Here is a 26988-nt window from a genome sequence, read left to right on the forward strand (position 1 = left end):
GTCCCGTAGAAGAGGTTTCTTTGATATTACCATATCTGTTAGTCAAAACGTAGATTCCAAGTCAGTTGTAATCCGTAGGCTATATAATGCCCCAGACAGGTTATGGAGAATCAAGCAAGGAAAGAGCTCTAGAAGAGCATGTCGCTCTTGAAGTCTTGCGTGATCTCCCGCACTAGGCGCTGGAACGACAGCTTGCGGATCAGCAACTTGGTGCTCTTCTGGTACTTGCCGATCTCCCGAACTGTGATGGTGCCGGGGCGGAAATAGTGGGGCTTCTCCACTCCGCCGCTGGTCGGGGCCAACTTGGTGCTCTTCTGGTACTTGCCGATCTACCGAAGTGTGATGCTTTCATCACCAACAACTGCCTTGGGGCCTTGCTACCGACTGACTCGCTTGCCGTCTGCTTCATGCCGCCAACGGAGAACGGGGTGGAGGGCTTCTTCGGACTACTAGTGCTTACTTTCTTGGGAGATTTGGGAATTGGGTGAGACGAGAAGGGAAATATGGGGTGTTTATGTAGTGGAGAGCTGGTGGGAGATTGGGAAATTTTGGGGGCAGCGGCGTATTTCATGGAGGGAAGATGAGTTTGGACGTTAGATTGGTGGCAAGCGGACGGTTTAGATCAGGTTCTAGGGGGAGCGTGCTGATCGTGGGGTGCAATCTGTGCGTGTGTGTGTGTGGGGTGGGGGGGGGGTGGTTCTGGCTTCTGATTGGCTTCTCTTGGAAGGTTGGTGTCACACATATCGTGACGTGGTTAGTTCTTGCCTTGTGGTTAACCAGCCCGTTAGGGAAGGTAGTTGCACACAGTGGAGTGTGCATATAGTCAATGACAAGTGGGTCGGATAGCCTGTAGCCACATAGGATGTGGGGCTACGATTGGATTTGGATTTTCATTTGTCAACAAGAGACAAGATGAAACTAGCTCGGGCAAAAATTACACGACACTACTCCAGAAAACCCCTCCAGTGGCGGTCAAAAAATGGGGTTGGTGGCGGTGATCACGCCCGCCACCAACTCTGCGTCACTGGAGATTTCGGCACCGGTGGCGGGTAAAATACCCGCCGCTACTGCTCCGAGATCAACAATGGCGGGTAAAATACCCGCCACCGAATACCCACAAACCGCCATTGTAAATCCCTCCGGCACCACCCGAAAAGTGCGTGAAGTACATCAGTGGCGGGTAAAGTACCCGCCACTGGACAATTTCCAGTGGCGGTCCTGCCTAACCGCCACTGCTATGTGTTCAGTGGCGGTGGTTCTTAACCGCCACTGGTACTATTTTTTCCCGAAAAAAATAAATGAGTTATTTATAAAAATAAATATTCCTGTAGCACAGAAATAGCAGGAATACAGCACATCACAGATAATAACAGCGGCACAATATACAATACCAAATAAACAGAAATAGTAGCAAATATATTACAAAGTTCCACACGAGTTAAACATTCAAGTCACATGCATGTGTATATAAAGTGTTTGAAAGAATGAGCCACAAATAAAAGTATTCCACACAATTTAGCCACTTTTGGCGACAATCCCGCCGCCGTAGTAATCCCTGCTCGATTTGAGAACCTCCTTGTTGAGGATTTCGCCGATGTCCTTCTGGATCTCGTACACGAGAATTTCAGAGTTGTGCCCTAACTCGGCGTTGGCCAGAAACCAATTCCTCACTTCTTCGAAGGTCTTCTTTCCCTTCGGCTGGAAGTCGTTGATCATCTGCTGAATAGTGTGCGCGCAGTAGTAACCGCAGTAGACGGATCCTTCAGGCTGTTGCTCACAGGGGAAGTTGAAATTGTGCTTGAGGGGAGCGTCAGGATTGCGGCTGAAGCCAGTCATCTCGTACCATTTCACCGCGTTGCGATAGGCTAAGTCGATGACATATTTGATGGGCCCAAAGTCACGTTGTGGTTCATTCCCCTTGCGTCTTAGTGGATCAAAATATGTGACCCCTCCCATATCAAGGCAGATGGCGATTGTCACCCAATGGCCGCTGTTTCACAAAAAAATGCACATTGTATTAGCCAAATAATATAACAAGCAAGTCTTCCAACAGAAAAAGATTTATGTATTCACGCGAATTGAAAACAACTTACTGTAGATGGTACAATATCAATACGAAATGGCGGTCTCTGTGCTTCAAGATGAATCGAGTGAGGTATTCAATCGCCAACCTTCTACTTTCGGCCAACAATGGGTCTGGACCAAGCAAAGTGGCGTTGAAGAGTAGGGGGTCGGCGACGGTGATAGTCACCGCCACTGGTAGCCCTCGTGGATGCCTCGAGAGGCCTCCAGTGGAGGTGTGTTTTTTGGTCCGTTTTAATTGCCACTGGAGGGGGATCACGGATGGGGTTTTCTGTAGTAGTGCGAGCACGAAAGGAGACCTCGATGAAAACTTACGAATTAGAAAGCAAAAACTCTTTCTGTTCCGTGCTACATGCATGTAGCTTTATATATTTTTTGGAATGAAAATCATACTCTTTACTATCTCTTAATTTGCGGTTTGTGGTGATGGTTGGGTGTTGCTCATATCTGTTGCGTCACTTTCTCGCCCACCGACCTCTAGGAGGCCCTCACGCTGCCGCTGGGCAGGGTTACCGGGCCCTCACCCCGGAGGTCAACATGGCCGTGTTCTCCTTCCCGGATGTGATCACCGCCATGAGGGAGTTCATCAATGACGTACCGACTGCTACTGGGAAGTGGAGGGGGTGGTGGGCGTTCCTGTTTCTGGAGGAGGTGTTGTGTGCCTTTGCAGCTGGTGGATGAGCGGAAGCCGTACGAGGTGGATTGGGGCAGCTTTGTTTGGGCATTGCTGAAGAGTGTTGTGTTTGATTGGGAATCCATGGCTTTACAGTCAACACCTTCTCCGTTTTGTTCAAGTGTCAAAACGAGGATCTTTTCTCCGACGTTGATGGGGTGATTCTTATTGGAAGGAGGAAATGTCTGCCATTGCAGCAACTCAGGAGGATGGATGAACAGTTAGTAAAATTCGGTGAAGTTGAGGTGGAGGGTGGATAATTGGCTTCATGAAAACATCGATATTGATCAACTATTCACTGCAGAACCAACGATGGAAGAGGGATTAGCTTTTGGAGTATGCGAGAACATAGGGGACACCATGATCCTTGGATACAACAAATATTACCAATGTCCGAGAGCAGAAGAAGAGATGGACACCAAATAGGTTTCACTAACAACATGAAGAACATTGGGGAGTCCGAGGAGATGCCGAATTTTGGATATGACACGACTCAGCAACATATAATTGCAACCGAAGATCAAGAAGGTGATGGTATTATTAATGTTGGTCTAGCCATCGTGTCATTACATAACTCATGTTTTCATACCCAACGCGAAGAAATCCTAGCAGTGCCCATGCTTTAGAAAATGACATTTTCCATAAGGACAAAGATTTGAAGGAGTTTTTCTCGATTATGTTGGAAGCACACTGCACTAATATTGGAACCATGTTACTCTTCTTAGATCTTCCTTCAAGTTAGTTGCATGGTTCTTGCATAAAACTCTTTGATTGTTTCTTCAATTATCTGCAAGGACCTCATGTCAAAAATATTTTTCTTTTCAGAATCAAACTGCGAGGGCCGCAGCTCATTGTTGTTGTTTCTCTTGTTGCTTTCCCTCTTCTTGATTTTCTCTCCCCATGTTCATTTTGCTTCAAGTAGCCTGAATCATTGAACAACTTGCTTAATTATATCTCATATCAAGTTGTTTGGATCTCAATTCTCAATTCCCAGTCTTTAGATCTTGGTTCAACGTGTGCATATCTCGCCACAAAAATCTCCTGCATCTTTGAGTCGAGCTTTGAGCAGAGCTTCTGAGTCGCATCCACCGACTTCATACTATATTCCTCCTCGTCTTCAATTGCTGATTCCAATGTTCACGCCGGCTGCGCCACAAAAACTTTTAGCCACTTCAGCAAGATGAGCCTATGTAGGTTGGCCTCGTAGGACTGATGGCTTGGTGATATAAGACGATCTTATTTCTTCATTCACATGTAACAAGGGGCATGCATATGCATGCAGACAATAGACTAGCTAGAAATATAGGAGTAACTGTTATTCACACAATGCCATGGCATGACAAGCATGTGCCTCGGGGGATGATCATGCGACGTTTGACGGATCCTGTCCTTCACCGTTTGCATTGCATCACCGCACGAAAAGCGACCAACACCGCGCCGCCATATATAGGTCTCTAAGCTGGGCACGAAGCATAGTATTGTATAGCAAAAGCTTTTCCAACTGTGTAGAAAGGACGATGCACTAGCTAATGTAGGAACCATGATTTATATGTGATACAAACTTTGTTAATTTGTGTAGAAACCACAATGCACTAATCTAGGAAGCTTGATTCATATGTGATAGACACTTTTGTTAGGTTGTGTAAACAGATGGGTATAGTGAAACTTGCACTATTTTCTTCACGTGTTTAATAGCAAATGACCCCATGGTGTAAAGGGATAACAAGAAACATTCTTGGGAACCCACTTTGCTTGACGATGGTGCATCCTTTACGTTGGTACTACAAGTCGTTGAGCTTCCACTATATTAATTGATTGTACTCTACGCTCATCATTCCGTGCACTCTTGGGGACAAATCAATGACATAGTAACATCGTTCCAATATTAGTGCATTGTGCTTCCAACATAGTTGAGAAAAAATCCTTCAAATATTTTTTCTTATTAAAAATGACATTTTCTAAAGCATGGGCACTGCTAGGATTTCATCTCAGTGGGTATGAAAACATGAGTGATTTGTAATGACATGATGGCTAGGACAAACATCAATAATGCCATCACCTTCTTGATCTTCGGTTGCCATTATATGTTGTTGAGTCGTGTCATATCCAAAATTCGGCATCTCCTCGGACTCCCCAATGTTCTTCATGTTAGTGAAACCAATATGGTGTCCATCTAATTTTCTTCTGCTGCCGGACATTGGTAATATTTGTTGTCTCCAAGGATCATGGTGTCCTCGATGTTCTCGCATACTCCTAAAGCTAACCCCTCTTCCGTCGTTGGTTCTGCAGCGAATAGTTGATCAATAGGCCAATTCTCCACCTCCACCTCAGCTTCACCGAATTTCACTAACTGTTCATCCATCCTCCTGAGTTGTTGCAATGGCAGGCATGTCCTCCTTTTTCCAGGAAGGATCACCCCATCAACGTCGGAGAAAAGATCTTCCTTTTGACACCTTGTCTCTTGTTGACAAATGAAAATCCAAATCCAATCGTAGCCCCGCATCCTACGTGGCTACAGGCTATCTGACCCACTTGTCATTGACTATATGCACACTCCACTGTGCGCAACTACCTACCCTAACGGGCTGGCTAACCACAAGGCGAGAACTAACCATGTCACGATATATGTGACACCAACCTTCCAAGAGAAGCCAATCAGAAGCCAGAACCCCCTAGCCCCCCCCCCCTCCCCACACACACACACACAATCGATCAGCACACACCCCCTAGAACCTGATCTAAACCGTCCACCTGCCACCAATCTGACGTCCAAACTCATCTTTCCTCTGCAAAATCCCGCCGATGCCCGCAAAATTTCCCAATCTACCGCTAGCTCTCCCCTACATAAACACCCCATCTTCCCCTTCTCGTCTCATCCAATTCCCAAATCTCCCAAGAAAGTAAGCACTAGTAGTCCGAAGAAACCCTCCACCCTGTTCTCCATTGGCGGCATGAAGCAGACGGCAAGGTAGTCAGCCCGCAGCTGTTGATGACGAAAGCGGCAAGCAAGTCGGCCCCGGCCAGCGGCGGAGTGAAGAAGACCCACCGTTTCCGCCCCAGCTCCATCTCGCTTCGGGAGATCGGCAAGTACCAGGAAAGCACCAAGTTTCTGATCCGCAAGTTGTCGTTCCAGCGCCTCTTGCGGGAGATCGCGCAAGACTTCAAAAGCGACATGCTCTTCTAGCTAGAGCTCTTTCCTTGCCTGATTCTCCATAACCTGTCTGGGGCATTATATTGACTACGGATTGCAATTGACTTGGAATCTGCCTTTTGACTAACAGATATGGTAACGTCAAAGAAACCTTCTACTACGGGACGAAAACTCTACCATAAGAAAATCTGTTTTCCTAACTTATCCCAAATAATCCAGCGCCCCTGGAGGATCCTTGGACTTGGTGCGCGGCTGATGGTGGTCCCACATAACACATCCCAAATAGCCTCCAAAGATGACACTCTACTTTCTGCAGAAATTGTGTTCTTGTTGAAATGCATCAATAATCTCCTTCAACTTCTGTTTCAATTAATGGATATATAGATCATTGTCATTTTTTCATGCTTGAGTATCTTGGATATCTTGTCCTTTCTTGAAGGTGCTTCATGCATCCTGAACAATCCCATCACCATTTGTTACGAAAAACATACCTGGTTCCAATCGAACCATCCCATCACCATTCGTTCATCCTTCCATCAAACAAGTGCAAATCACATAATGTTGCAATTTATCATCCACGGAACCCACACACATCCTAATAATAAAATCAAACTGGAGCGCTATTTGCGGTTAAACACAGGAAGAAAATGTTGCAGGTTTCACTATACCCGTATGCTTCCTACACAGCCTAACAAGTGTTTATCACACATGAATCATGCTTCCTAAATTAGTGCATTGTGGTTCAGCCTACAGAACTTAACAAAGTTTGAGTCACACATAATTAAATCATGCATGCTAGCTTCCTACACTAGTGCATCGTGCTTCCTACACAGTTGGAAAAAGCTTATGTTATACAGTACTATGCTTCCTGCACCGCTTACCAAAGCTTATGTTGTACAGTACTATGCTTCGTACACATGCATCCAACATTTGTGTATAGGTTCCTACAGAGTTGAGAAAATCTTTGGTTGTACTAACCAACTATATATTCTTCTAACGTTAGTGTTTCATGTGTCGTACACACAACATGATAGAGCTTCTTTCATATTGCAACATACTCACTCCTTTTCGCAAAGAATGGCGCCCACATTTTTCGAGGTCGAATTTTGACCGACGATTAAACCAATAGTATGTATGTGGAGCATTTCTAGTGCATGCGGAGCCACCCCCATGTTCCACTACGTCTCACCCATGTCCCTGGGCGCTGCTACCACAATCACTGGTGCACCCGGCTGAACAGAGCTTCTTTCATATTGCAACGTATTTAATTAGCAACGGAAAAACAATTTTCTTCGTAATAAGGAATCAAACTGTATGGTGCGAAAAGTGGTGGGAACTCAAATTGACTAGAGTAATTAGTTTTCTATTCAATAAAAATGAAGACCAGTCATCGCCACATAGAACATCGGTGTCTTGACGCCCGCCACGCCCCGGCTCATCGCCTGCAGCAGCGAGCCTCATGCTCGCGGAGCCACCCTCATGTTCCACTCCATCTCGCGGATTGATTTGCATTGCTATCACTAGTTTGTTAGGGTACAAGATTGATTTGGGTATAAAAAGGTTTTGTTTCTAGAAGGTTTTCCCTGCCATATCCAAATCTGTTAGGAGTTTGTGATTGAAAATGTGGCTTCATCTGACGGGGGAAAGGCAAACAGAATACAAAATGGCTGTTCTGAATCTTGAAAATTCTTTCACATCATTTTTCGCTCACCACAATTCAGAAATAATTTGTGATCCACACCACGAGGACATTGTAGAAAGGCTCGTTTGCAGAAGGAGAACATGGTGACAACCGAACACAACATCAATTACAGTAGCACATGTCAATGTCAACATTTTAAGGAAAGACAGATGCAAATTTATTGATTACATAGATCGTAAATCACACTATTAGACCAGGATAAGAATAACTAAAATAGAACTAAGCATTAAGTTGATTCCTATTTACGAGTAACTACGGCAACTCGACGGAGCCCATGTAGTATTTGCCATTGCCTCTCTCCATTATCTCTGTCGGCCTCACGCTCTTGGGCCCTCTCATCTCTTCAAGTACCTTCCCATTGGGTCCGACCCTCACCGCCAGTAGATGGCTATCGAAGCCAAAGGAAAGCTCATTCTTCTCACGGTGCAAGGCCACCCAGTAGCCACCCCTACTATCTTGTCTGACGTTGTCAGGGTAACCTGGAAGGTTGGCAAACGGCTCCATCATGCCAGCATTGGACCCTTTGATCCAGTACCTCAGGAGCTTGCACGGGCCGGTAGACGCAACCACGAGGTGCGTCCGATCATGAGAGATGGAGACACCATTTGGGTACGTAATGCCTGACTGCAGTGTGGTAACATTATTCATCCGTGGGTCGTACCCCATGAGACGGCCCGTCGAGTCCCCTGTTCTCGTAACCATCTCGTGCTGCGACCTCGGTAGTTCATTGAACTATCCGTGAAGTAAACCTTCCCGGTAATCTGGTCAACATCGACACCATTGGTGAAGCGGAGAGGTGCACCGTCCACCTCGTTGACCAACACCGCCACCTCCCCACCTCCAGGGCCAACCCGCATGAGGCCCTTGTAGGCTCCCCGACTTATGGTGGAATTGCAGGCCGAGCGGGCGGCCACAACGGCTCTCCGTGACGGTCTCCGGGCAGAGCTTGGACGCGGTGCACTTCTCGCTGCTGTAGTCGGGGCCGTAAGCATATGTGGTCCAACCAATCTTGTCGCCGTTCCACTTGAGGACGCGTCCATCGGAGACGCCGCTGTAAGGACCGTTGCCCTCGCCGTCAAACGCCACGCTCTCCGGCCCGCGCAGGTATCCGCGAGGGAGTGGCAAGTGCTGCTGGTTGCGGGTGGCGTCGAAGCTGGCGAGGGCCGCCATGGCGCCGGGCATCAAGAGAAGAACCAGGATGACGAGCGAGATGATCGCCTTTGCGGGACGGCTCATGCTGCACCCCATCTTAATAATCTGCTTGGATTGCTCCCGTTTCTCGTTGGCTAAAACGTGCGCTTGAAAGCTCTTGTGCGTGATCGATTTGAGTCAATTTGCTTGCTCGATTGATTCCTGGTGGAGAGAAGCGGCAGGGGTGCCTCGGCCCTTTATACTCGTCCATGGGCCCAGCATCGAGTCCTAGTTGGTGTATTCTTGCTTCGTAGCTCGTATATACGAGATCGAGTCAGACTCGGCGCGCCACCGCCAAACATTACCAGTCCGAGCTGAATCCGATTCTCTTCCGATAAAAACTACGGGCCAACGGAAGACAGTGCCGTGTCAAGTTAATTAGTCCATTAATCCGGAATGAAAAGCGACGGCACTGACAAGAGAAACCATGCACCTCTGGAAAAAAAAAACACCCTCTCCGTTTCTAAGTATATATAAGATCTTTGAGCAATCCTTTAATCGGTGGTCCCGAATATATTGAAACCTAAGTTAATTCATTAATTTTTGGGAGCGTCCATTTCTCAATCGCCTAAAAAATAGTTATTTCTCAATCGACAATCATAATCATCCAATGAAGACTTTCTTATCCATCAGACCTACATTAATCTTACACGAATCTCAATGATTGAATCAAAAGGTTGTTATCATCGAGTAAGAAATAGTTATTTCTCGGTCGCGTAAGAAATAGCAAAACCATTAATTTTTCTCATAAACAAAACAAATTAAGTGCATGATCCATGTATTTCTCAAGTAAAATGTGGTGTGTGTTCGTATCAGTAGCTGTCAGCTCCAAAAGGTTTAATTAAAAGCCTCACCTTGCCGCGTTGATTGTTGTCCCCCTCTTTGTGAATCAGAGAGAAGCTCGTCAGCTTAACTGAAAATTGCCAAATATGTAAGGTACAAAATGGAAACTGTTGCAAAGTGGCAGAGGAATGAGTTCAGTACTAGTTACGGTCTTAAACAAAGAAGAAGTTAGCTACAGACGCTAAATCAAGATTAAGGTGATTGGCTTACACTTCTTAGGAAGACATGAATGACAATGCCCAGCAAAATCTCTGTGGAACAGGCTCATCAAAGAAAACAAACCAGAGCAGCAAGTGACTGATAGAGGCTCATCGACGCGACAGCATAGCAGCCAAAGTAGAAACCCCACATACCTTAAGAAGAAACAGCAGCTGCCAAACCCCCCTTCAAAAGCAATTGGCATGACATTGACGATCACCATTTCCAAACCAAACACAGTATAACTCGGTAAACTAAAGCTCGCTACAAAATGCACTTGATCAAATTTATGGCCAAAAAGTTTGAAACAAGAAACAAATGTGTGTAACATGACAGTCGCACATACATCATTCCAAAGAAAACAAAAGGTGGGATAATATATGAAACTATCATGGCTTTGACTACCAAATTAGAAACATTAAAATACGGTAGTTGATAGAAACGAACTCCATCAAGACTCCTAGTGAGACTGAAATATAAAGAATGAAAGATTATACCTCATTATCTTGCCGGGCAGCATCATTACTAGGATCAATTTCAGAAGCTACAAGAGTAACAAGTTGAACTTATTATACAGACCATAAATACTGGATATAATAATCTTTGTAAGTTGTAACACAGGTTCATGCAGGAATTGCAAATGGAACTTATTGATTTGATCGACCAGAGGAAAACGATTATTACAGGTAATGAATTAAAGATTAAGTGAATACTTTTGATGTGAATCAGAGTTTACGCAGTGCTGAAAGCATGCCAACAACAACAAAATGACAGGGATCTGGTAGCAGAACTTGGTCAACAGCGAACGTTAGATGTCTTAATGTAGAACAAGATACAAAAACACAAAATTTTAGTAATACCACAATAAAGAGATTCTTAGGCTGGAAATCACAAGTTAAAATTTACAGCAAGGTTAAACTTTCCAGCCTGTAGAAATAAGATAAGTGACTTTTGTTAATATCCTAGATGTAACTAGGTGTAGAACAATCCGGGGAAGATGAACTTTATACTGTGATTCAACATATTTCGGGTATGGGGCGAAAAGAGAGAGAGAGAGGGAGAGCGGTACCTTCGCCTTGGCTAGAAGATCCCGACGGTGCGGCCATGGCTATGGCAAACGGCGGCGAGGGAGAGACGGTGGGGCGACGGCGTGGACGGAGCTTCCTGTTGCCTCTGCGCAACCCTAGATCGGTAGGGGATGTAGGTGGGGTCGGTGGCAAACGCAGCGAACCTCGTAGTGCGTGCCCCGGCCCCCCACCTCTTTATATAGCGCAACGCGACAGGGGCCCGCTAACCATATTGGGTTGGGCGCCTCCGATCAGGGTGCGTCAGATCTAGGCCTGATGGGCCGTTGGGCCCACTGTCGTGGTGGTGTCACGGCAGATGTCATGGGATGGCTTGAATTGGGGCCGATGGACGATGGGGGATCCGGAGGAGGGAGGACGTGAAGAAGAACACGCACAAAACACACAAAAACATCCCGATTTACCTAGGTTCGGAGCCCTCTTGTCGAGGTAAGACTCCTACTCCTGCCTAGATGTATTAACCGAGATTGAGAAGCTTACAATGGCGCTCCTTGAGTTGTATTCTTGGGGAAGAAGAAGAAGAAGAGGAAGAACAGGGAAAAACCTCTATCTTTCAGGGAGCCTCCTTCTCTCACCCAGGGGTGAGGGTCTATTTATGGGTGCCTCCCGGCTCACTGCCATGTGGGCCGGGATTGCCTGTCGTCATCCGGGGGCCCTGCCGACACGCGGCCTTGTTCCCTCAGCTCGCGCGGTGGGGAACAAGACTACTTTACCTTACCAACTCTTCCAGGGAATCTCCTTTTGGTGCTTCCAGCGCGTGGTCCTCTGACGTCCGGATGCAGGCGCTGACCGCTTTCCCGTGATGATGATGAGCTTGCTTTTCCTCCAGCCGCGTAGCCTGGATAAGACCGTTGAGGGATCTCGGCTCCTGCCGAGACTCCCGTGCTCTTCTTGATCCTACGAGCTGAGCAACATAGAACCGCCGGGCCGACATAAGCTAGGTATGTCGGCTTAGCATTAGCCAAACCTGGAGACGCAGGCAGGATTTCCTAAGCCGACCTGACTTCCTGTATCTCGGCTTAGAGCTGCCTCTGTCATCCCGGCTAGTGTTGTGTTGTCATGACCCTACCCGGGGTCATCCCCCAGACACCCACACGGATGGGAGATCACTCTAACATTCTCCCCCTTGATCTCAACTTTCTTTTAACTATATACCTTTTGCTTTACTCGTTTCACCATCGATTAGTACGTAAAGCATGTTTCATCGTCTCAGCTCAATTGCCGATAGAATCAGACAGCTACGACATACCTTTCAATGTTGAAACAAATTCTGTTCTTTTCGGGCCATTCTTTATCCAGGAATCATAGGCTTTCCCTTAAACCCAAGCCGGCTAAGTGTTCCTTGAACACACTGGGTGGTAGGCCTTTCGTAAGCGGATCCGCAAGCATATCCTTTGTCTTTATATGCTCGAGACATATAGTGTGATCCTGGATTTTATTTTTCACAACATAATACTTTATCTCTATTGGTTTGGTAGCATTACTTGACTTGTTGTTGTGAGTATAAAACACTACGGGCTGATTATCGCAGTACATCTTTAGTGGTTTGTCGATACAATCCACTACTTTCAAGTCGGGTATAAATTTTTTTAACCATATCGCCTGCCCCGTGGCCTCATAACATGCTATAAATTCTGCATACATCGTGGACGATGCAACTATTGACTGTTTGGAGCTTCTCCACGAAATAGCCCCGCCTGCGAGAGTGAATACATATCCAGACGTGGATTTTCTATCATCTTTATCTCCCGCAAAATCTGCATCTGAATACCCTGTTATCTCTAAGGAATCAGATCTTCTATATGTTAGCATGAGGTCTTTTGTGCTTTGCGCGTAACGCAAAGCTTTCTTTACCATTTTCCAGTGCTCTATGCCTGGATTTTCTTGATATCTATCGAGTATTCCTGTGATAAAAGCTAAGTCAGGGCGAGTGCACACTTGTGCATACTATAGGCTTCCAACGGCCGAAGCATATGGAACCGCTTTCATTTGATCGATCTCATATTGACTTTTCGGACATTGAAATTTCCCGAAACTATCGCCCTTGACTATAGGAGCAAGTGTGGCGTTGCTCCCATGCATATTGTATTTCTTTAGAATCTTTTCCAAATATGCCTTTTGCGATAGTCTTAGAACCCCATTTTTCCTATCTCGGTGAATTTCTATGCTCAAGACATATGACACTTCACCAAGATCTTTCATATCAAAATTTGAGGACAAAAACTTCTTTATTTTTAGTAGTAGACTGACATCACTGATAGCAAGCAAGATATCATCCACATACAAGATTAGGAAAATGTATTTCCCACTTTTAAACTTTGCATAAACGCAGTTGTCCTCAACATTCTCTTTAAACCCAATTTTTTTAATAGTCTCATTAAACTTTAGATACCACTGTCTTGAGGCTTGCTTTAATCCATAAATGGATTTCTTTAGGCGGCATCCCATGTTTTCCTTGCCTTCCATGATAAAACCCTTGGGTTGTTTCATGTAGACCTTTTCTTCTAAATCCCCGTTTAGAAATGTCGTCTTTACATCCATCTGATGTAGCTCTAAATCAAAATGTGCCACTAGTGCCATTATTATTCTGAAAGAATTTTTGCATGAGACTGGTGAAAATGTCTCATTGTAATCTATTCCTTCTCTTTGTGTAAATCCTTTTGCCACGAGTCGTGCTTTGTACTTTTCTATATTCCCTCTAGAGTCATATTTGGTTTTGTAGACCCATTTACAGCCTACCGTTTTGGCTCCTTTAGGAATTTCCTCTAAGTCCCAAACTTCGTTGGAACTCATGGATCTCATGTCATCTTCCATGGCCTCCAGCCACTTCGATGAGTGAGAACTACTCATGGCTTCTTCATATAAAGTGGGATCATTCTCCATATGAACTCTTTCTGTATTGTAAACTTTATAATCTGTTGGAATGAATGACCTTTTAACTCTTTGAGACCTTCTAGGGGCCTCATTTTCTAGCACGTTCTGTGTCTCTACACGTGGCGCATGTTCAGGCTGCTGCAACTCCCTTTCATGTGCAACAATGGGTTGAGTCGGCTCCTGAAGGATAGGTTCCGGACCTTCACTCATTGTTGCCATGTGGGGAGTCGCAACAGGTGTCGGCACCACAATCTCAGGGATTGTCGGTGCATCAACAACAGGTAGTGAAAAGAATGGCTACTGAGTCATCGGATTAGGTGCGTGCACCCTCTTCTCCTCAAGATCAACTTTCCGAGCTACCGTGCTCTCCCTCATCATTTCGTCCTCTAAGAAGACGGCGTGTCTGGTTTCCACAAACTTTGTGTATCTGTCTGGACAGTAGAAACGAAAACCTTGTGATCTTTCAGGGTAGCTAATGAAATGGCAACTTACTGTCTTGGTATCCAACTTTGCAATATTTGGGTTAAACACTTTGGCCTTAGCTGGGCTCCCCCACACCCGCAAGTGTTGTAGAGAAGGCACTCTTCCTATCCACAGCTCGTACGGTGTTTTGAGCACCGACTTGCTTGGCACTCTATTGAAAATGTGAATGGCGGTTTTTAATGCCTCCATCCACAATCCCAATGGTAATGCGGAATAACTCATCATACTGCGCACCATATCCATAAGGGTACGGTTACGCCTTTCAGCTACTCCATTTTGCTGAGGCTTGCCCGGCATTGAATACTGGGCAACTATTCTAGTCTCCTGTAGAAACCTTGCAAAAGGTCCAGGGACTTGGCCGTATGGGGTGTGCCGACCGTAGTACTCCCCCCACGGTCGGATCTTACTATCTTTATATTTTTATCATGCCGATTTTCAACTTCATCCTTGAATATTTTAAATTTATCCAATGCTTCTGACCTTTCTTTTATTGGATAAATGTAACCATAACGGGAGTAGTCGTCTGTGAATGTTATGAACGAATCATAAACATCCACACTTTTCAAAGGAAATGGTCCACAAATGTCAGTGTGAATGATTTCGAGTGTGCTGGTGCTACATATTGCACCCTTTTTTTATTTATTTTACATACTTTCCTTTAATGCAATCTACGCATTTCTCTATTTCCGAGAACTCTAATGGAGGAAGAATTTCTGTTTTAACAAGTCTTTCTATTCTCCCCCTCGAAATATGGCCTAAACGACAGTGCCATAATTTCGATGATTCATTAGTCCTCTTTCTTTTCTTTTGTACTTTCTCCGATGAGGCAACATGTTCATTCACTTTACACACAGAATGTACTTTTTCGTGTATGGATAATAAATAAAGCTCATTGTGAAAGAAGGCAACACCCACACAATCATTATTAAACCATATGGCACACTTGACATGTCCAAAATGACATTCAAAATCAACTTTGTCCAAACGTGATAGACTAATCAAGTTTCTGTGTAATGAAGGAACATAAAACACATCTCTAAGCTGGATCGTAAATCCATCGGGAAGCTCCAAAGAGATGTCACCGATAGCCTCTGCGTCCGCTTGGACTCCATTTGCAACTTCAATGCATCTTTCGTTTCTTTGCGTAGTCCGTGTCGAACGGAATCCTTGTAAAAAATTTGCAACATGAACAGTTGCACCAGAGTCAATCCACCAAGTAGATTTCGAAAACTGTGTATACAAGGATTCATTTACAAAGGAAATGGAGTTTATACCATTCTTTGCCATGATTGACTTTAGCCATTCCGGGCACTTTTTCTTGTAATGTCCGGTCTTCTTGCAGTGGAGGCATGTGTCTTGTCCACTGGAAAAGTCTTTTGCTGTTGCTGATGTTGCATGGGAGCTTTACCATGTAGCTTTGAAGGAGAACTTTGATTGCCTTGAGCGAAGTTCTTATTCTTATTATCCCTCACATAGTTCAGGGAACCACCATATGAGGATTTAATTATATCCTCCTCTTGCACACAAATGGCTATAGTCTTTTCAACATCCCACTTCTCTGGTTGCATATTGTAGTTGACAACAAAAGTGTCAAACTCTTTTGGCAATGAAGCCATACTGAGATGAACAAGCATTGCAGGCTTAATCTCTAGATCAGCATCCATGGGCTTCAACTTAGAAGCCATGTTGCTCATCCTAAGAATATGCTCTCTTATGCCATGTCCCTTTACTGTGTGCTTTTCTGTCACCAGCTGCTTCAGCAGCTGAGTAGCATACGTCTTTGAAGAACCAGTAAACTGGGTCTTTATCTTTTCAAGATACTCCCCTACGGAAGCACACTCTGCAATTGAGCCCACAATAGCATGGTCAATTGTGTTCTTTATGAAAACCATGCACTTTTTATTGGCGGTGAGCCACTTTTTGTTCTCGACGGTGTATGACATCTCCAATGGAGCATACTCCCTCTTCTTTTCTCCCAAGCAGCAGCATCATCTTTTGCATCCCTGACTGGCTCTGTAGGCTTTGGTGGCTGTGGAATATCAACTACCCAGTCCACCTTGGCACAAACAAAGGCCAGCTCAACTTTCTTTCTCTACTCAGTGTAGTTGTCAGCCCTGAGGGTTGGTACGTCCTTGAGGAATCCCATCAAGTAGTACCATCCTGAAACCACAATGACGTGAGAAGATAACAACAATTGCATGCATTAATCCAACCTTGGTCAAAATTGATACATACAACTGTTTGTGCAATTTAATCTATATCACCGTTGGGCAGAAAATAGAATTAAATGCACACTTTAACCATTAATCATGATCATGCTATTGACGTCGATCAAGGAAAAATAACACGGTCACAATTAACATAATAAACACTTTTAATCACGTTCTTTTGAGTTAAACAATATTTTTAAACTATTTGCAGCGGAAACTGTGAACAACAATTATAACTTTATATTTTTCAGAAGCATCATTTTGCACTTTACGATTTCCTAAAAAATACATCTCTTTAGTTCAGTTTGAATAGGATAAAAGATTAGACTAAATGTGCAAAAACTGAGTATAAACAGTAAAAGAATGCCTCTGTTAAAAAAAAACTTTCAGGTGCCACGGCCTTGCTTTCCACACGCGGCCCACGGCCGTGCGCGCCTCTTTGTCCCGACACAAGCCTCGGCCGACGGCCCACGGCCTTCTTTCGCTGTGCGCTGGCCCGAGCGCCACTGTGCAGCCGGCCGTGGCCCATGGCCCACATCGGCAAGCCGACCCACGCCGGCCCACCTAGCGCTCAGCCCCGCCAGGCTCAGTCTCAGCCCTCCGATCAGATCGGACGGCTGAGCGCGGGTTTCGGCCGGATCAAAACCAGCCCCCGGCCGACTCCCGAAAATCCTAGCAGCAAAAAAAAACCCTAACTGCCGAAACCCTCCTGGTCTCCTCTCTATGGCGGCGGTGGCGGGGAGATCTTTTGGATGGCGCGCCGGCGGCCGCCCGCCGGCGAGCGACGGTGAGCCACGCTCCTCCTCGCCTCCCTCTTTTCTCTTTCCCTTTCTTTGACCTTGACGGTGACGCCACCCCAGCTTCCACGACGGCCTCATTGGCCTCTTGCCGGCGTGCGCGTGCACCCGAGGGTGCGCGCGTCGCCGTCAAGGGATCAGTGGCGGCCGCCCTTTCCCGGTGACCCGTGGAGGTGACCGGCGGCCATCCTCGGGTAAGTCTCTGGCTAGGGTTTCTTTTCTTTTTCTTTTTGCTTTTTCTTTCTTCTTTCTCTTTTTCCTTTTCTTCCGACGGATCTACAACTTTTAACAGTGTGCTCTGATACCAATGTTAATATCCTAGATGTAACTAGGTGTAGAACAATCCGGGGAAGATGAACTTTATATTGTGATTCAACATGGTTCGGGTATGGGGCGAAAAGAGAGAGAGAGAGGGAGAGCAGTACCTTCGCCTTGGCTAGAAGATCCCGACGGTGCGGCCATGGCTATGGCAAACGGCAGCGAGGGAGAGACGGTGGGGCGACGGCGTGGACGGAGCTTCCCATCGCCTCTGCGCAACCCTAGATCGGTAGGGGATGTAGGTGGGGTCGGTGGCAAACGCAGCGAACCTCGTAGTGCGTGCCCCGGTCCCCCACCTCTTTATATAGCGCAGCGCGACAGGGGCCCGCCAACCATATTGGGTTGGACGCCCCCAATCAGGGCCCGTCAGATCTAGGCCCAATGGGCCGTTGGGCCCACACGGATGGGAGATCACTCTTAACAACTTTTCCCCCGAAAACATAATACTCCCTCCGTGCAACAAAGGATGTCTCAATTTTGACCAAATTTGAATGCATCTATACACTAAGTCATTTGTAGATACATCCAAATTTTGACAAACTTGAGACATTTTTTGTTGGACGGAGAAAGTATGTTAAGTGTTAACACATAAAAATGAACTCACAAGTCTATCAGTTAAATACCCATTTTATACAAGCATTCCATGGGCAGGAGCTGCACATACACAAAGATACAAGGATAGTCCGCAAGTCTGAAATTAGTACTGGTATCCATGTCAATGGTGCAACAGGAGAATCTAGCTAAACTCTAACAATCAAAAGGAGATCAGCGTTAAACTGCACCCACTACCAGGCCCGAACTAATCTAGTGTCACCAAAATCACATTATGTCTAGTTCAAGGTGGAAGTAGTAGCTTTACGAAAGCAAAAGCAGCACCCCGAGCCTGCAGCTACAAGGGCTCAGCGCTTCCTCTTATGTGACTGCCACTGTTTCAGGATGAACTAAATTACTTCTTCCAGTGTTGCTTTCCGGTTATACTTATAGTTCCAAAGCTCAGGTGTAACATAGCGGTCACTGGGGTTGTACTCGTTGATTTCAAGCAGAGCCTTTGTTACCAAGGTGTATATTTCATCACCGTGCTCTTTTTTTAACTTCTGAAGCTTGCCATCAATCTCCAAGAGATTTTCCTACACCAAAGGATGGTGTGTACTATCAGATGGAATCATGGAAATGTTTGTGCGTCTTATACTCTTATTATAAAAATAAATGTTTAGACAAGCAGAGATGCTAAAAAAAAGCTACCAGTAATAGAAAATTACAACTAAATCTTGATTTATAAGGAATAGAAGAGAAATTCTACGTACCGACGTTTTACCATCAACCACATTGTCCCTAAAAGGGTGCCACTTTGAATTTGTAATTTCAGCTTGCCACTTTGAACAAAGAAGAGTAACTTGTGCATCATCTTGTGATAATTCATTTCTGCAAGCATTTGCAAATGCTTCAGGTCAAGCTGGCCCATCCTTTTGACACCTATATTGGCTCGTCCATTTGTAAACTTCTGCAAGCCCTACAAAACATGCAGAAGATCGACCACAGGGAAAATTAGTGCAATATAGTGGAAGTTGGTGCAAAAGTATCACATCAATGCATGTAAGAAATTATTGGAACATATTGATCACGACGTGAATTAGTAACGATATGATGAAATGTGGTGCAAAAGCAGCAAACTTGTGCCGGCCAATGTTGGAATGGATCAATCACAAAGACGGATGGTGAACAAAAAAGTTAGGAATCGCTCACTTACATCTATTAGCCTTTTCCGGACAACTTGCAGCTCATTGTTGCTTACCCTTTCCTTGGTTACTAGAACTTGGTTGAGTGACTGCAGTGCTTCCCGGTCATCACTTAACTCCAACATTTCTTTCCGAATGCATCGCAACTCTTTTCTGCTCGTTCTTTCCTTGGCAAGGAGAGCCTGGTTGAGTGACTTTGTTGATTGCATCTCTTCCTGTAAATCTGCTAGTTGCTTTTTTACATCTGTCGTCTCTTCCCTCTCTTGTTGAATTTCATCGCTGAGTATTGTTTCCTTGGTAGCCAGAGCTTGGTTGAGCGACTCTTTCCGCGCTTGTTGAAGTCCATCATTACTTGTTGTTTCCTTGGTAGCCAGAGCCTGGTTGAGCAACTTCACAGCCTGCATCTCTTCCTGAAAATCCGCTAGTTGCTTTCTCACATCTACAAGCTCTCTCTGAACACGCCGCAACTCACCGCGGTCTTTTGCTTCCTTGGAAACCAGAGCTTGGTTGAGCAACTTGATTACGCGCATCTCACCGTGCAACTTTTCCTTTTCCTGACCAAATTCCTTCCTGTCATGATCATATCGCGCAGCTAGCATGTCAAGCTGCTCGGATTTCGCTTCAACCTCAATAGACCTTGCTTCGAGCTGGTTTGATCTAGCGTCAAGCAGCTTGGATCTCCCATCGACCAACTTCAATCTTGCTTCAAACTTCTGAATCCTAGACTCCAGCTTTGAACGGAGCTTTCGGTTCTCGTCAGTTTCTGACCGGCGGCTGTCTCGTGACACCTCCGGGTGGACGTTCGAGCTGGGCTCGGCGAGCTGGACTGAGCCCGCGGCGAGCCGAGCCAGCTTTTTTTTTGCGGAGCCGAGCCCACAAAAACGGCTCGTTAAATCTTCGGGCCGAGCTGCGGCCCAACTAGCAATCTGGCCCAGTTGGGCGATTAAGTGGCTGGCCCAGTAGGGTTCCCCGATCCAAATCGACCTCACCTCGATACCTTTCCTTCCATCCCGAGCCGCCTCCTACTCTGCCTCACCCCTAGCCGCCAAAGGTGATCAGGCCGCCCCGTTCGCCCGTCCGCGGCGCCGCCGGCCGCCGCCATGGATAAGGGCGCTGCAGCAGCCGCGAAGGAGAAGGAACGCACTCTCGCGTAGGGTAAAGCCACCGGCGGGGAAGCAGAAGAAGCCGGCGTTGCGGAAGAAGACGCCGGCAGCGGGGAAGAAGGTGCCGGCGGCGTTTGGCGACGGCAAGGTTAGCTCCAGCCTCGAGGGCGAACCCAGCTACTGTCCTCGCCGACCATCCCGGGCCAGTAGCACCGCAACGCAGGGACCGTCCTCCTCCTCGCTATTGTTGTGTGTGTGTGCCTGCTGCTTGCTGTTCTGTTGTTTGCCGTGCTTCTGCTTGCCAGCCATTGCTGCTTGCTAGCTGTGCTTTGCTGCTGCTACTTGCTGTGCTGCTGCTGTTGCTTGCTGCTACTGCTTGCTGTGCTGGTTCTTGCCTGCTCGATGTGCTGCTGCTGCTCATCGCCACCGAGCCGGACCGAGGCAGCCCGAGCTGAGAGCGAGCCCGAGCCGAGGCAGCAAAAACGGCCCGCCAAGGTCTCGGGACGAGCCGGGCTCGGCTCGCCGCCGGCGAGCTCGGACCGAGCCGAGCCGAGCCAGCTCGGCGTCCACCCTGACAGACACCAATGCTGCTTGCTCTACTGGTACATCCACGGTATCCACCAAAGGCGCCTCTGGCTGCGGCAAGAAGAGGTCCGGGCGTCCGGCCTCTTCACCCAGATGATCCTCTGCAGGTACGCGCCATAGTAGCACGCCCAATCGGCCCTCTCCCCCTCCCTCAGCTCGAACATCTCGTATTCCACGGCGCGCGCCAGATGAGAAATGTCCAGTCAACAGTATGCACCATCCCATCCTTCACCCTCCGCGCCGCCGAGGAGACATAGTCGGGCAATGGCAGCTTCTTCTTCCACTTGTTGTTGTCCGTGGTGGTGGTGGCTTCCAACGGTGTCAGGATATAGACCTTCAAGAATGCGGCGGCGGCGGAGGCCACGACGTCCGGGACGACGCCCGATGGAGGGTCGTAACCGACGGAAGTCAACCGCCCCGGGGCAGGGAGGGAGAGCGCGTCGGCGAAGGTGGTGGCGGAGACCTGGAAGCCGCTGCCTCGGGCGTAGCTCCACTGGCGGGTCGGGAGGTAGTTGGCGACGAGGTCGCGGCGCGGCGCGGCGGCGGCAGAGGGGGAGAGGGAGAGGGAGAGGCGGACAAAGGGGAGGAGGCCGAGGGCGCGGAGGCCGGACTCGTGGGAGGGATCAATGTCCGGCGCGGCGGCGGCGGCAGGCGGGGGAAGGAGGCGGAGGTTGGCACGGCATTTCGGGAGGCGCGCCACCGCCACCTCGAGGTTCCAGTTGTGCAGCGCGATCGGGATTCCCCATGGCAGCTCCCGTGGGGGAAGGTCCAGATCACCGCTGTATCCCTTGGGCTCCTCCTCGCTCTCGACTTTGGACATGGGTGGAGCTTGCGGCCTTGCGGGGAAGACGGTGAGTGGAGTGGAGGGTTTGGGGAAGAAGAAGCGACCGCTGATTATTTTCACTATCACCCTCCGAATGATCCAAATCTCTTCCATACGTCCCTCACAATGTTGAATTTCTCAAAGTAACAATTGTTTTCTAAGATATGTATATGAGAGAATAGTGGTCCCAACCCCTTAGGTGCTACCGTGCTACCAACGCACGGTAGCACCACTAAAAAGTTTTCAAATATTTTGAAATAAATTGAGTGGGTTCATAAGATCTGTGTCTACCACCTTGAAAAGTTTCAAACCCAAATTCATTATATGCGTAGACAAACAAAAAAGACAAATCCTGATGTGAATAGGTCGCAAAAAGAAAAAAACACAAAAGACAAAATTCCTGACATATTCATGCTGGCATTTGTCTTTTTTGTTTCTCTATGCATATAATGAATTTGGATTTGAAACTTTGTAAGGTGATAGACACACATCTTATGAATCTACTCAATTTATTTCAAAAAATTTGAAAACTTTTTAACGATGCTACCGTGCGTTGGTAGCACGGTAGCACCTAAGGGGTTGGGAGCACAAGATATTCTCTCATATGTATACCACATTGTTGCAAAGTTTTCACCATGACAGCTCGAAAAGTATTAGAAAAATATCGCAGCATTTCAAATAATCCAAATCTCTTCCATGCGTCCATCGTAATGCCGAATTCCCATGACAGCTCGAGTTTGTTCGTCATCGTTGTTGGGACATATAGCCGGGCAATGGCAGCTTCTTCTTCCCCTTGTTGTCCGTGGTGGTAGTGGCTTCCAACTGCGTGAGGATATAGACCTTCAAGAACGCAGAGGCCACGGCGTCCGGGTCAACGCCGGGCGGGGGGTCGTAATCGACGGAATTCAACCGCCCGGGGGCAGGAAGGGAGAGCGCGTCGACGAAGGCGGCGGTGGAGACCTGGAAGCCGCCGCCTCACGCGTAGCTCCACTAGCGGGTCGGGAGGTAGTTGGTGATGAGGGCCGCCACGAGGTCGCGGCGGGGCGGCGACGGAGGGGGAGAGGGAGAGGGATAGGCGGACGAAGGGGAGGAGGCCGAGGGCGCGGAGGCCGGACTCTTGGGAAGGATCAATGTCCGGCACGGCGGTGGCGGTGGGCGGGGGAAGGAGGCGTAGGTTGGCACGGCCATTCCGGGAGGCGCGCGCCACCGCCACCTCGAGGATCCAGTTGTGCAGCGGGATCTGGATTCCCCTAGGCAGCTCCCGTAGGGGGAGGTCCGGGTCTTCCCTGTATCTTTTGGGCACCTCCTCCTTGCTCTCGTCCTTGGACATGGGAGAAGCTTGCGGGGAAGACGGTGAGTAGAGTGGAGGGTTTGGCCATTTGGGGAAGAAGAAGGGACTGCTGATTATTTTCACTATGACCCTCCGAATAATCCAAATCTCTTCCATACGTCCCTCGCGATGTTGAATTTCCCCAAGTAATAATTGTTTTCTAAGATATGTATACCACATTGTTGCAACATTTTCACCATGACAGCTCGAAAAGTATTACTCCCTCTGATCCATATTACTTCTCGAAATATTACATGTATCTAGACGCTTTTTAAACATAGATACATCCATATTTGGGCAAATTTGAGACAAGTAATATGAGTCGGAAGGAGTAGAAAAATATCGAAGCATTTCAAATAATCCAAATCTCTTCCATACATCCATCGTAATGCCGAATTCCGATGACAACTCGAGTTTGTTCGTCATCGTCATTTGGACACATAATTCTTGAGTTCATTTTAGATTGCAGAAACTTGTTTGTTTGTCTCCGAATTGGATATAGAAATTTAATTTAAAATTTCATAAATTTAACTTCAATTCCTCTAGAAAAAGCCATCATTTTTATGAAAATGTCTCTCGCTCACCAAATCGATGTGGCAGACAAACATGGTTTTTGATTCCTGAATTCAAATTCAACCAAATGAAATCCAAACAAAAATTGATTTCGATTTCAACCAAATGGAATGAAATGAGGAATACCCAAACGAGCGGTAAGTAACATTTTTCAAAAATTATATATACCGCGTTGTTGCAACGTTCTCACCATGAATCCATGACCGCTCGAAAAGATCATAAAGTCGATTTTTTTTTGTCTTGAAAGCATATGTCAATTCAGTCAACTATAATCAGAATATCGCATTACATATATGTACCGTATTAAATGGATGAAAATCAAAAGATTTGCTAACAAGTGCTCTGTATTGTTCTGTATCAACAGGGATTAATACTCATTAAAGCAAGCCCTAGGTTTTTTTTTCTTTTTTAGGAAACACAGTTCACACACACGCACGTACACTCACCCCTCTCAGAGACTGAACCGCCGGCAGATCATTTTAAGATTGACGAAGTCATCATTGACGTCTCGTCGTTGACGGAACTCCACTGAAAACACAAGTCCGGAACTTGAACATGGGTGCCTGTTTCCACCACAAGAAACGAACCACCCAGTTCGTTCGCCCTGGGGGATTGATTAGTTAGTTAGACACCTCTCGATCGATCGATCGCCATTGCTGACACCGTCAGAGTAAATTAGCGATCGAGCAGCTGGCGATTGGATCAATGATCATCTTCTTATAATCGGCCAAATTATAATTAAGTTTAGGATGGGCGGAGCGTTCCATATACAACTGCATAGAAAAAGTTTCAAATTTTGAACTTGTCGGAGGAGTTCCTTCCATGGCTATAAATAAATTTTCCCGTTACATTAGCCCCCATCACCCGCCGCGAAATGTCTCTTCCGGCGGGCGACGGCGAGCTCGCTGCGGGGATGGAGGAGCTCTCTTTGGGCGGCGGCGGAGAGGGGGACGACCGTCTCGGCGCGCTCCCGGACGACGTCCTCCGCTCCATCCTCCTCCGCCTCCCCTCCACCGCCGCCGCCGCCCGCACCAGCGTCCTCTCCCGCCGCTGGCGCCGCCTCTGGACCCAGCTCCCGGAGATCCGCTTCCCGTTCCCCTCCTCCCCAGCCTCCGTCCTCCCCGCGCTCGCCTCGAGAACCTCCTCATCCCCGGGTCTCCGCCTCATCCACGTCGCGTGCCGGGACGCCCCCGCCGCCGCGACCGACGCCTGGCTCCTCGCCGCCGCGGCCCCGGGCCGCCTCGCCCCCGGCGGCGAGATCTACTTCTACAACCGGACGCCGGGGGACGAGCGGCAGCAGGTGGGGGCCGCGGCATGGCAGCGCACCGCCTTCCGTCTCCCCTGCTTCGAGGCCGCCGCCAAGCTCTGGCTCCGCCTAGGGTTCGCCCACCTGGACCTCCCCCCGGCCTCCGGCTCCGGCGGCGTCTTCGCCAGGCTCACCGAGCTCCGCCTCGAGCGCGTCCACTTCCGGTGCGGCGGGTACCACCTCGGCGACGTGCTCTCCATGCCGCAGTGCCCGGCGCTGCGGGACCTCCGGATCTCCATCGCCCGCGGCGTGGAGAAGCTCACCATCGTCTCCGAGACGCTGGAGCGTCTCGAACTGGATATCCTGTACGGGTTGGAAGAGCTCACGGTCATGGCGCCGGTGCTCAGGGCGCTGAATGTCCACGCCTGCTTTGCCTGGAGGAAGCCGGTGGCCATGGTCTGTGTGCCGCGGCTGGAGCTGCTCTGGTGGAACGATGCGTTTGATCCGAGCCTCACCATCTTCGGCATCGGCGACGGCGACGAAGAGGCGGCGAGCCTCCAGCAGCTCACCACATTCAACATCCCTGTCTATGGGCGGTTCGATTACGCGCTCCTTCAGGACTATGTCATGCTCTTGCAGCACTTCCCGGTTGTCCACCGGCTTGACCTCAAGCTCATCTATGAACGGGTGAGTCTCTCTAATTTATCTCCAAATGGCAACAAGAACTTCAAACTAGCTGAATGTATTATCTATATTTATTTGTAACAAACAGGTTTGCTTTTGAAACGGGATTGTTCAGTTTTTTAATGACTTTCTTTGATTTTGCAGGATTTAAGCCAGTTTGAATACTTGATGGAAATCATAACCGGGCTTCCCAACATTCAGACTCTGTCTCTGTGGTTACAGACAAAAGGACATGCGATTGGAGCTTCTGTGTTCCACTTGCTCAGTATATGTCCTGGTATTAGAAAGCTGCAAGTGACATTACTTGATAACTTTAAGGTAAAGTAGTTATAGCTTCTCTTTGGTTTAGTCTCTATGAAAGCTGCTGTGAAATGAACCTCTAAAATTTATCTCCACGGTTATATTGAGATAGAAGTCGAATGAATGTCAAGTAGGTTGACATGTCACCCAATAGCCTCAATCGTGATAAACACATTAGGTTTGGTGTTAGATAAAAATACGATTTTCTCGTAGCACTATGTTTGGTACTCCTATTATTCTGTCTCCTGAGCTATTGTCTCCTCATTTCAGGTGGATACTCCATGCACATCGGTTTGTGCTTGTGGTCAGCAACCGAACTTGAGTAAATGTTACACCTTGGATGTCCTTGATGAAGTGGAAATCCATAACTTTAGAGGATCGGGACATGATTTTGCCTTTGTGGATACATTGTTTTCTATGTCGAAGGATATAAAGAGGTTGACGATAACATACCATCATCTGGCCCGTCCAAGTGAAGAGCCTTGCAAGGATCTGTGCAGCCTGGGCACCCCAGGGATATGTTCCGAGATATATTTCAATACAACGGAAGTGTTGTATCAACCACCATCCAGCTTCTTCCCGAAGACACCCGACGATCAGTTGTGATTAGCAGTTGTGCAGTTTGTCTTCATGTCCGATGCTTGACCTTGTTTGGCTTTCTAATAAAGATGGTGCCTAAAAGCCTTTTATTGAAAAACCGTGGTTAAATGTGGATCATTCACATATCCTTGAAAAAATCGATTTGTTTTTAAAGGGAGATCCTTGCTCCGTCAGTAATACATCGTTGCAAACTATAGACAAGGAATTTGATATGCCTATTTCCATTTTATGATGTTTCGTGGGTCATCTCTTGTCTATATTTTTGTTGACAGAATATCCATAACCTACTGAATAGGCAACTTGCAGGCATTCAGGTCTTTAATCATTAACTGATTTCAGTGTACATTTATAATAAAAGGCTAATTCTGCAAATAATATTGTGCGTAGGAGAACAGAAGAAA

General features: G+C 47.2%; 1 protein-coding gene and 1 pseudogene across 1 annotated transcript; one reads left to right on the forward strand and one right to left on the reverse strand.

Annotated features, from left to right (window-relative positions):
• Window positions 1-7860: 7860 nt before the first annotated feature.
• LOC100824958 lies at window positions 7861-8856 on the reverse strand (annotated as a pseudogene).
• Window positions 8857-20338: 11482 nt separating this feature from the next.
• On the forward strand, window positions 20339-26764 carry LOC100825881 (MEIOTIC F-BOX protein MOF). Its single transcript, XM_010231814.3, has 3 exons — window positions 20339-25690; window positions 25832-26005; window positions 26258-26764. Exons 1-3 carry the CDS (start codon window positions 24632-24634, stop codon window positions 26591-26593), a joined length of 1569 nt encoding a protein of 522 aa, XP_010230116.2. The 5' UTR covers window positions 20339-24631; the 3' UTR covers window positions 26594-26764.
• The last annotated feature ends 224 nt before the right edge of the window (window positions 26765-26988 follow it).

Source organism: Brachypodium distachyon, chromosome 1, assembly GCF_000005505.3.
Source record: "Brachypodium distachyon strain Bd21 chromosome 1, Brachypodium_distachyon_v3.0, whole genome shotgun sequence".
NCBI lineage: Eukaryota > Viridiplantae > Streptophyta > Magnoliopsida > Poales > Poaceae > Brachypodium > Brachypodium distachyon.

Bases quoted from the DNA above. Each gene is read 5' to 3' on its own strand.
- LOC100825881 (XM_010231814.3), top strand. From the start codon at position 24,632: ATGTCTCTTCCGGCGGGCGACGGCGAGCTCGCTGCGGGGATGGAGGAG. The intron at 25,691-25,831 runs GTGAGTCTCTCT...TTGATTTTGCAG, and splicing joins TCAAGCTCATCTATGAACGG to GATTTAAGCCAGTTTGAATA. The intron at 26,006-26,257 runs GTAAAGTAGTTA...TCCTCATTTCAG, and splicing joins CATTACTTGATAACTTTAAG to GTGGATACTCCATGCACATC.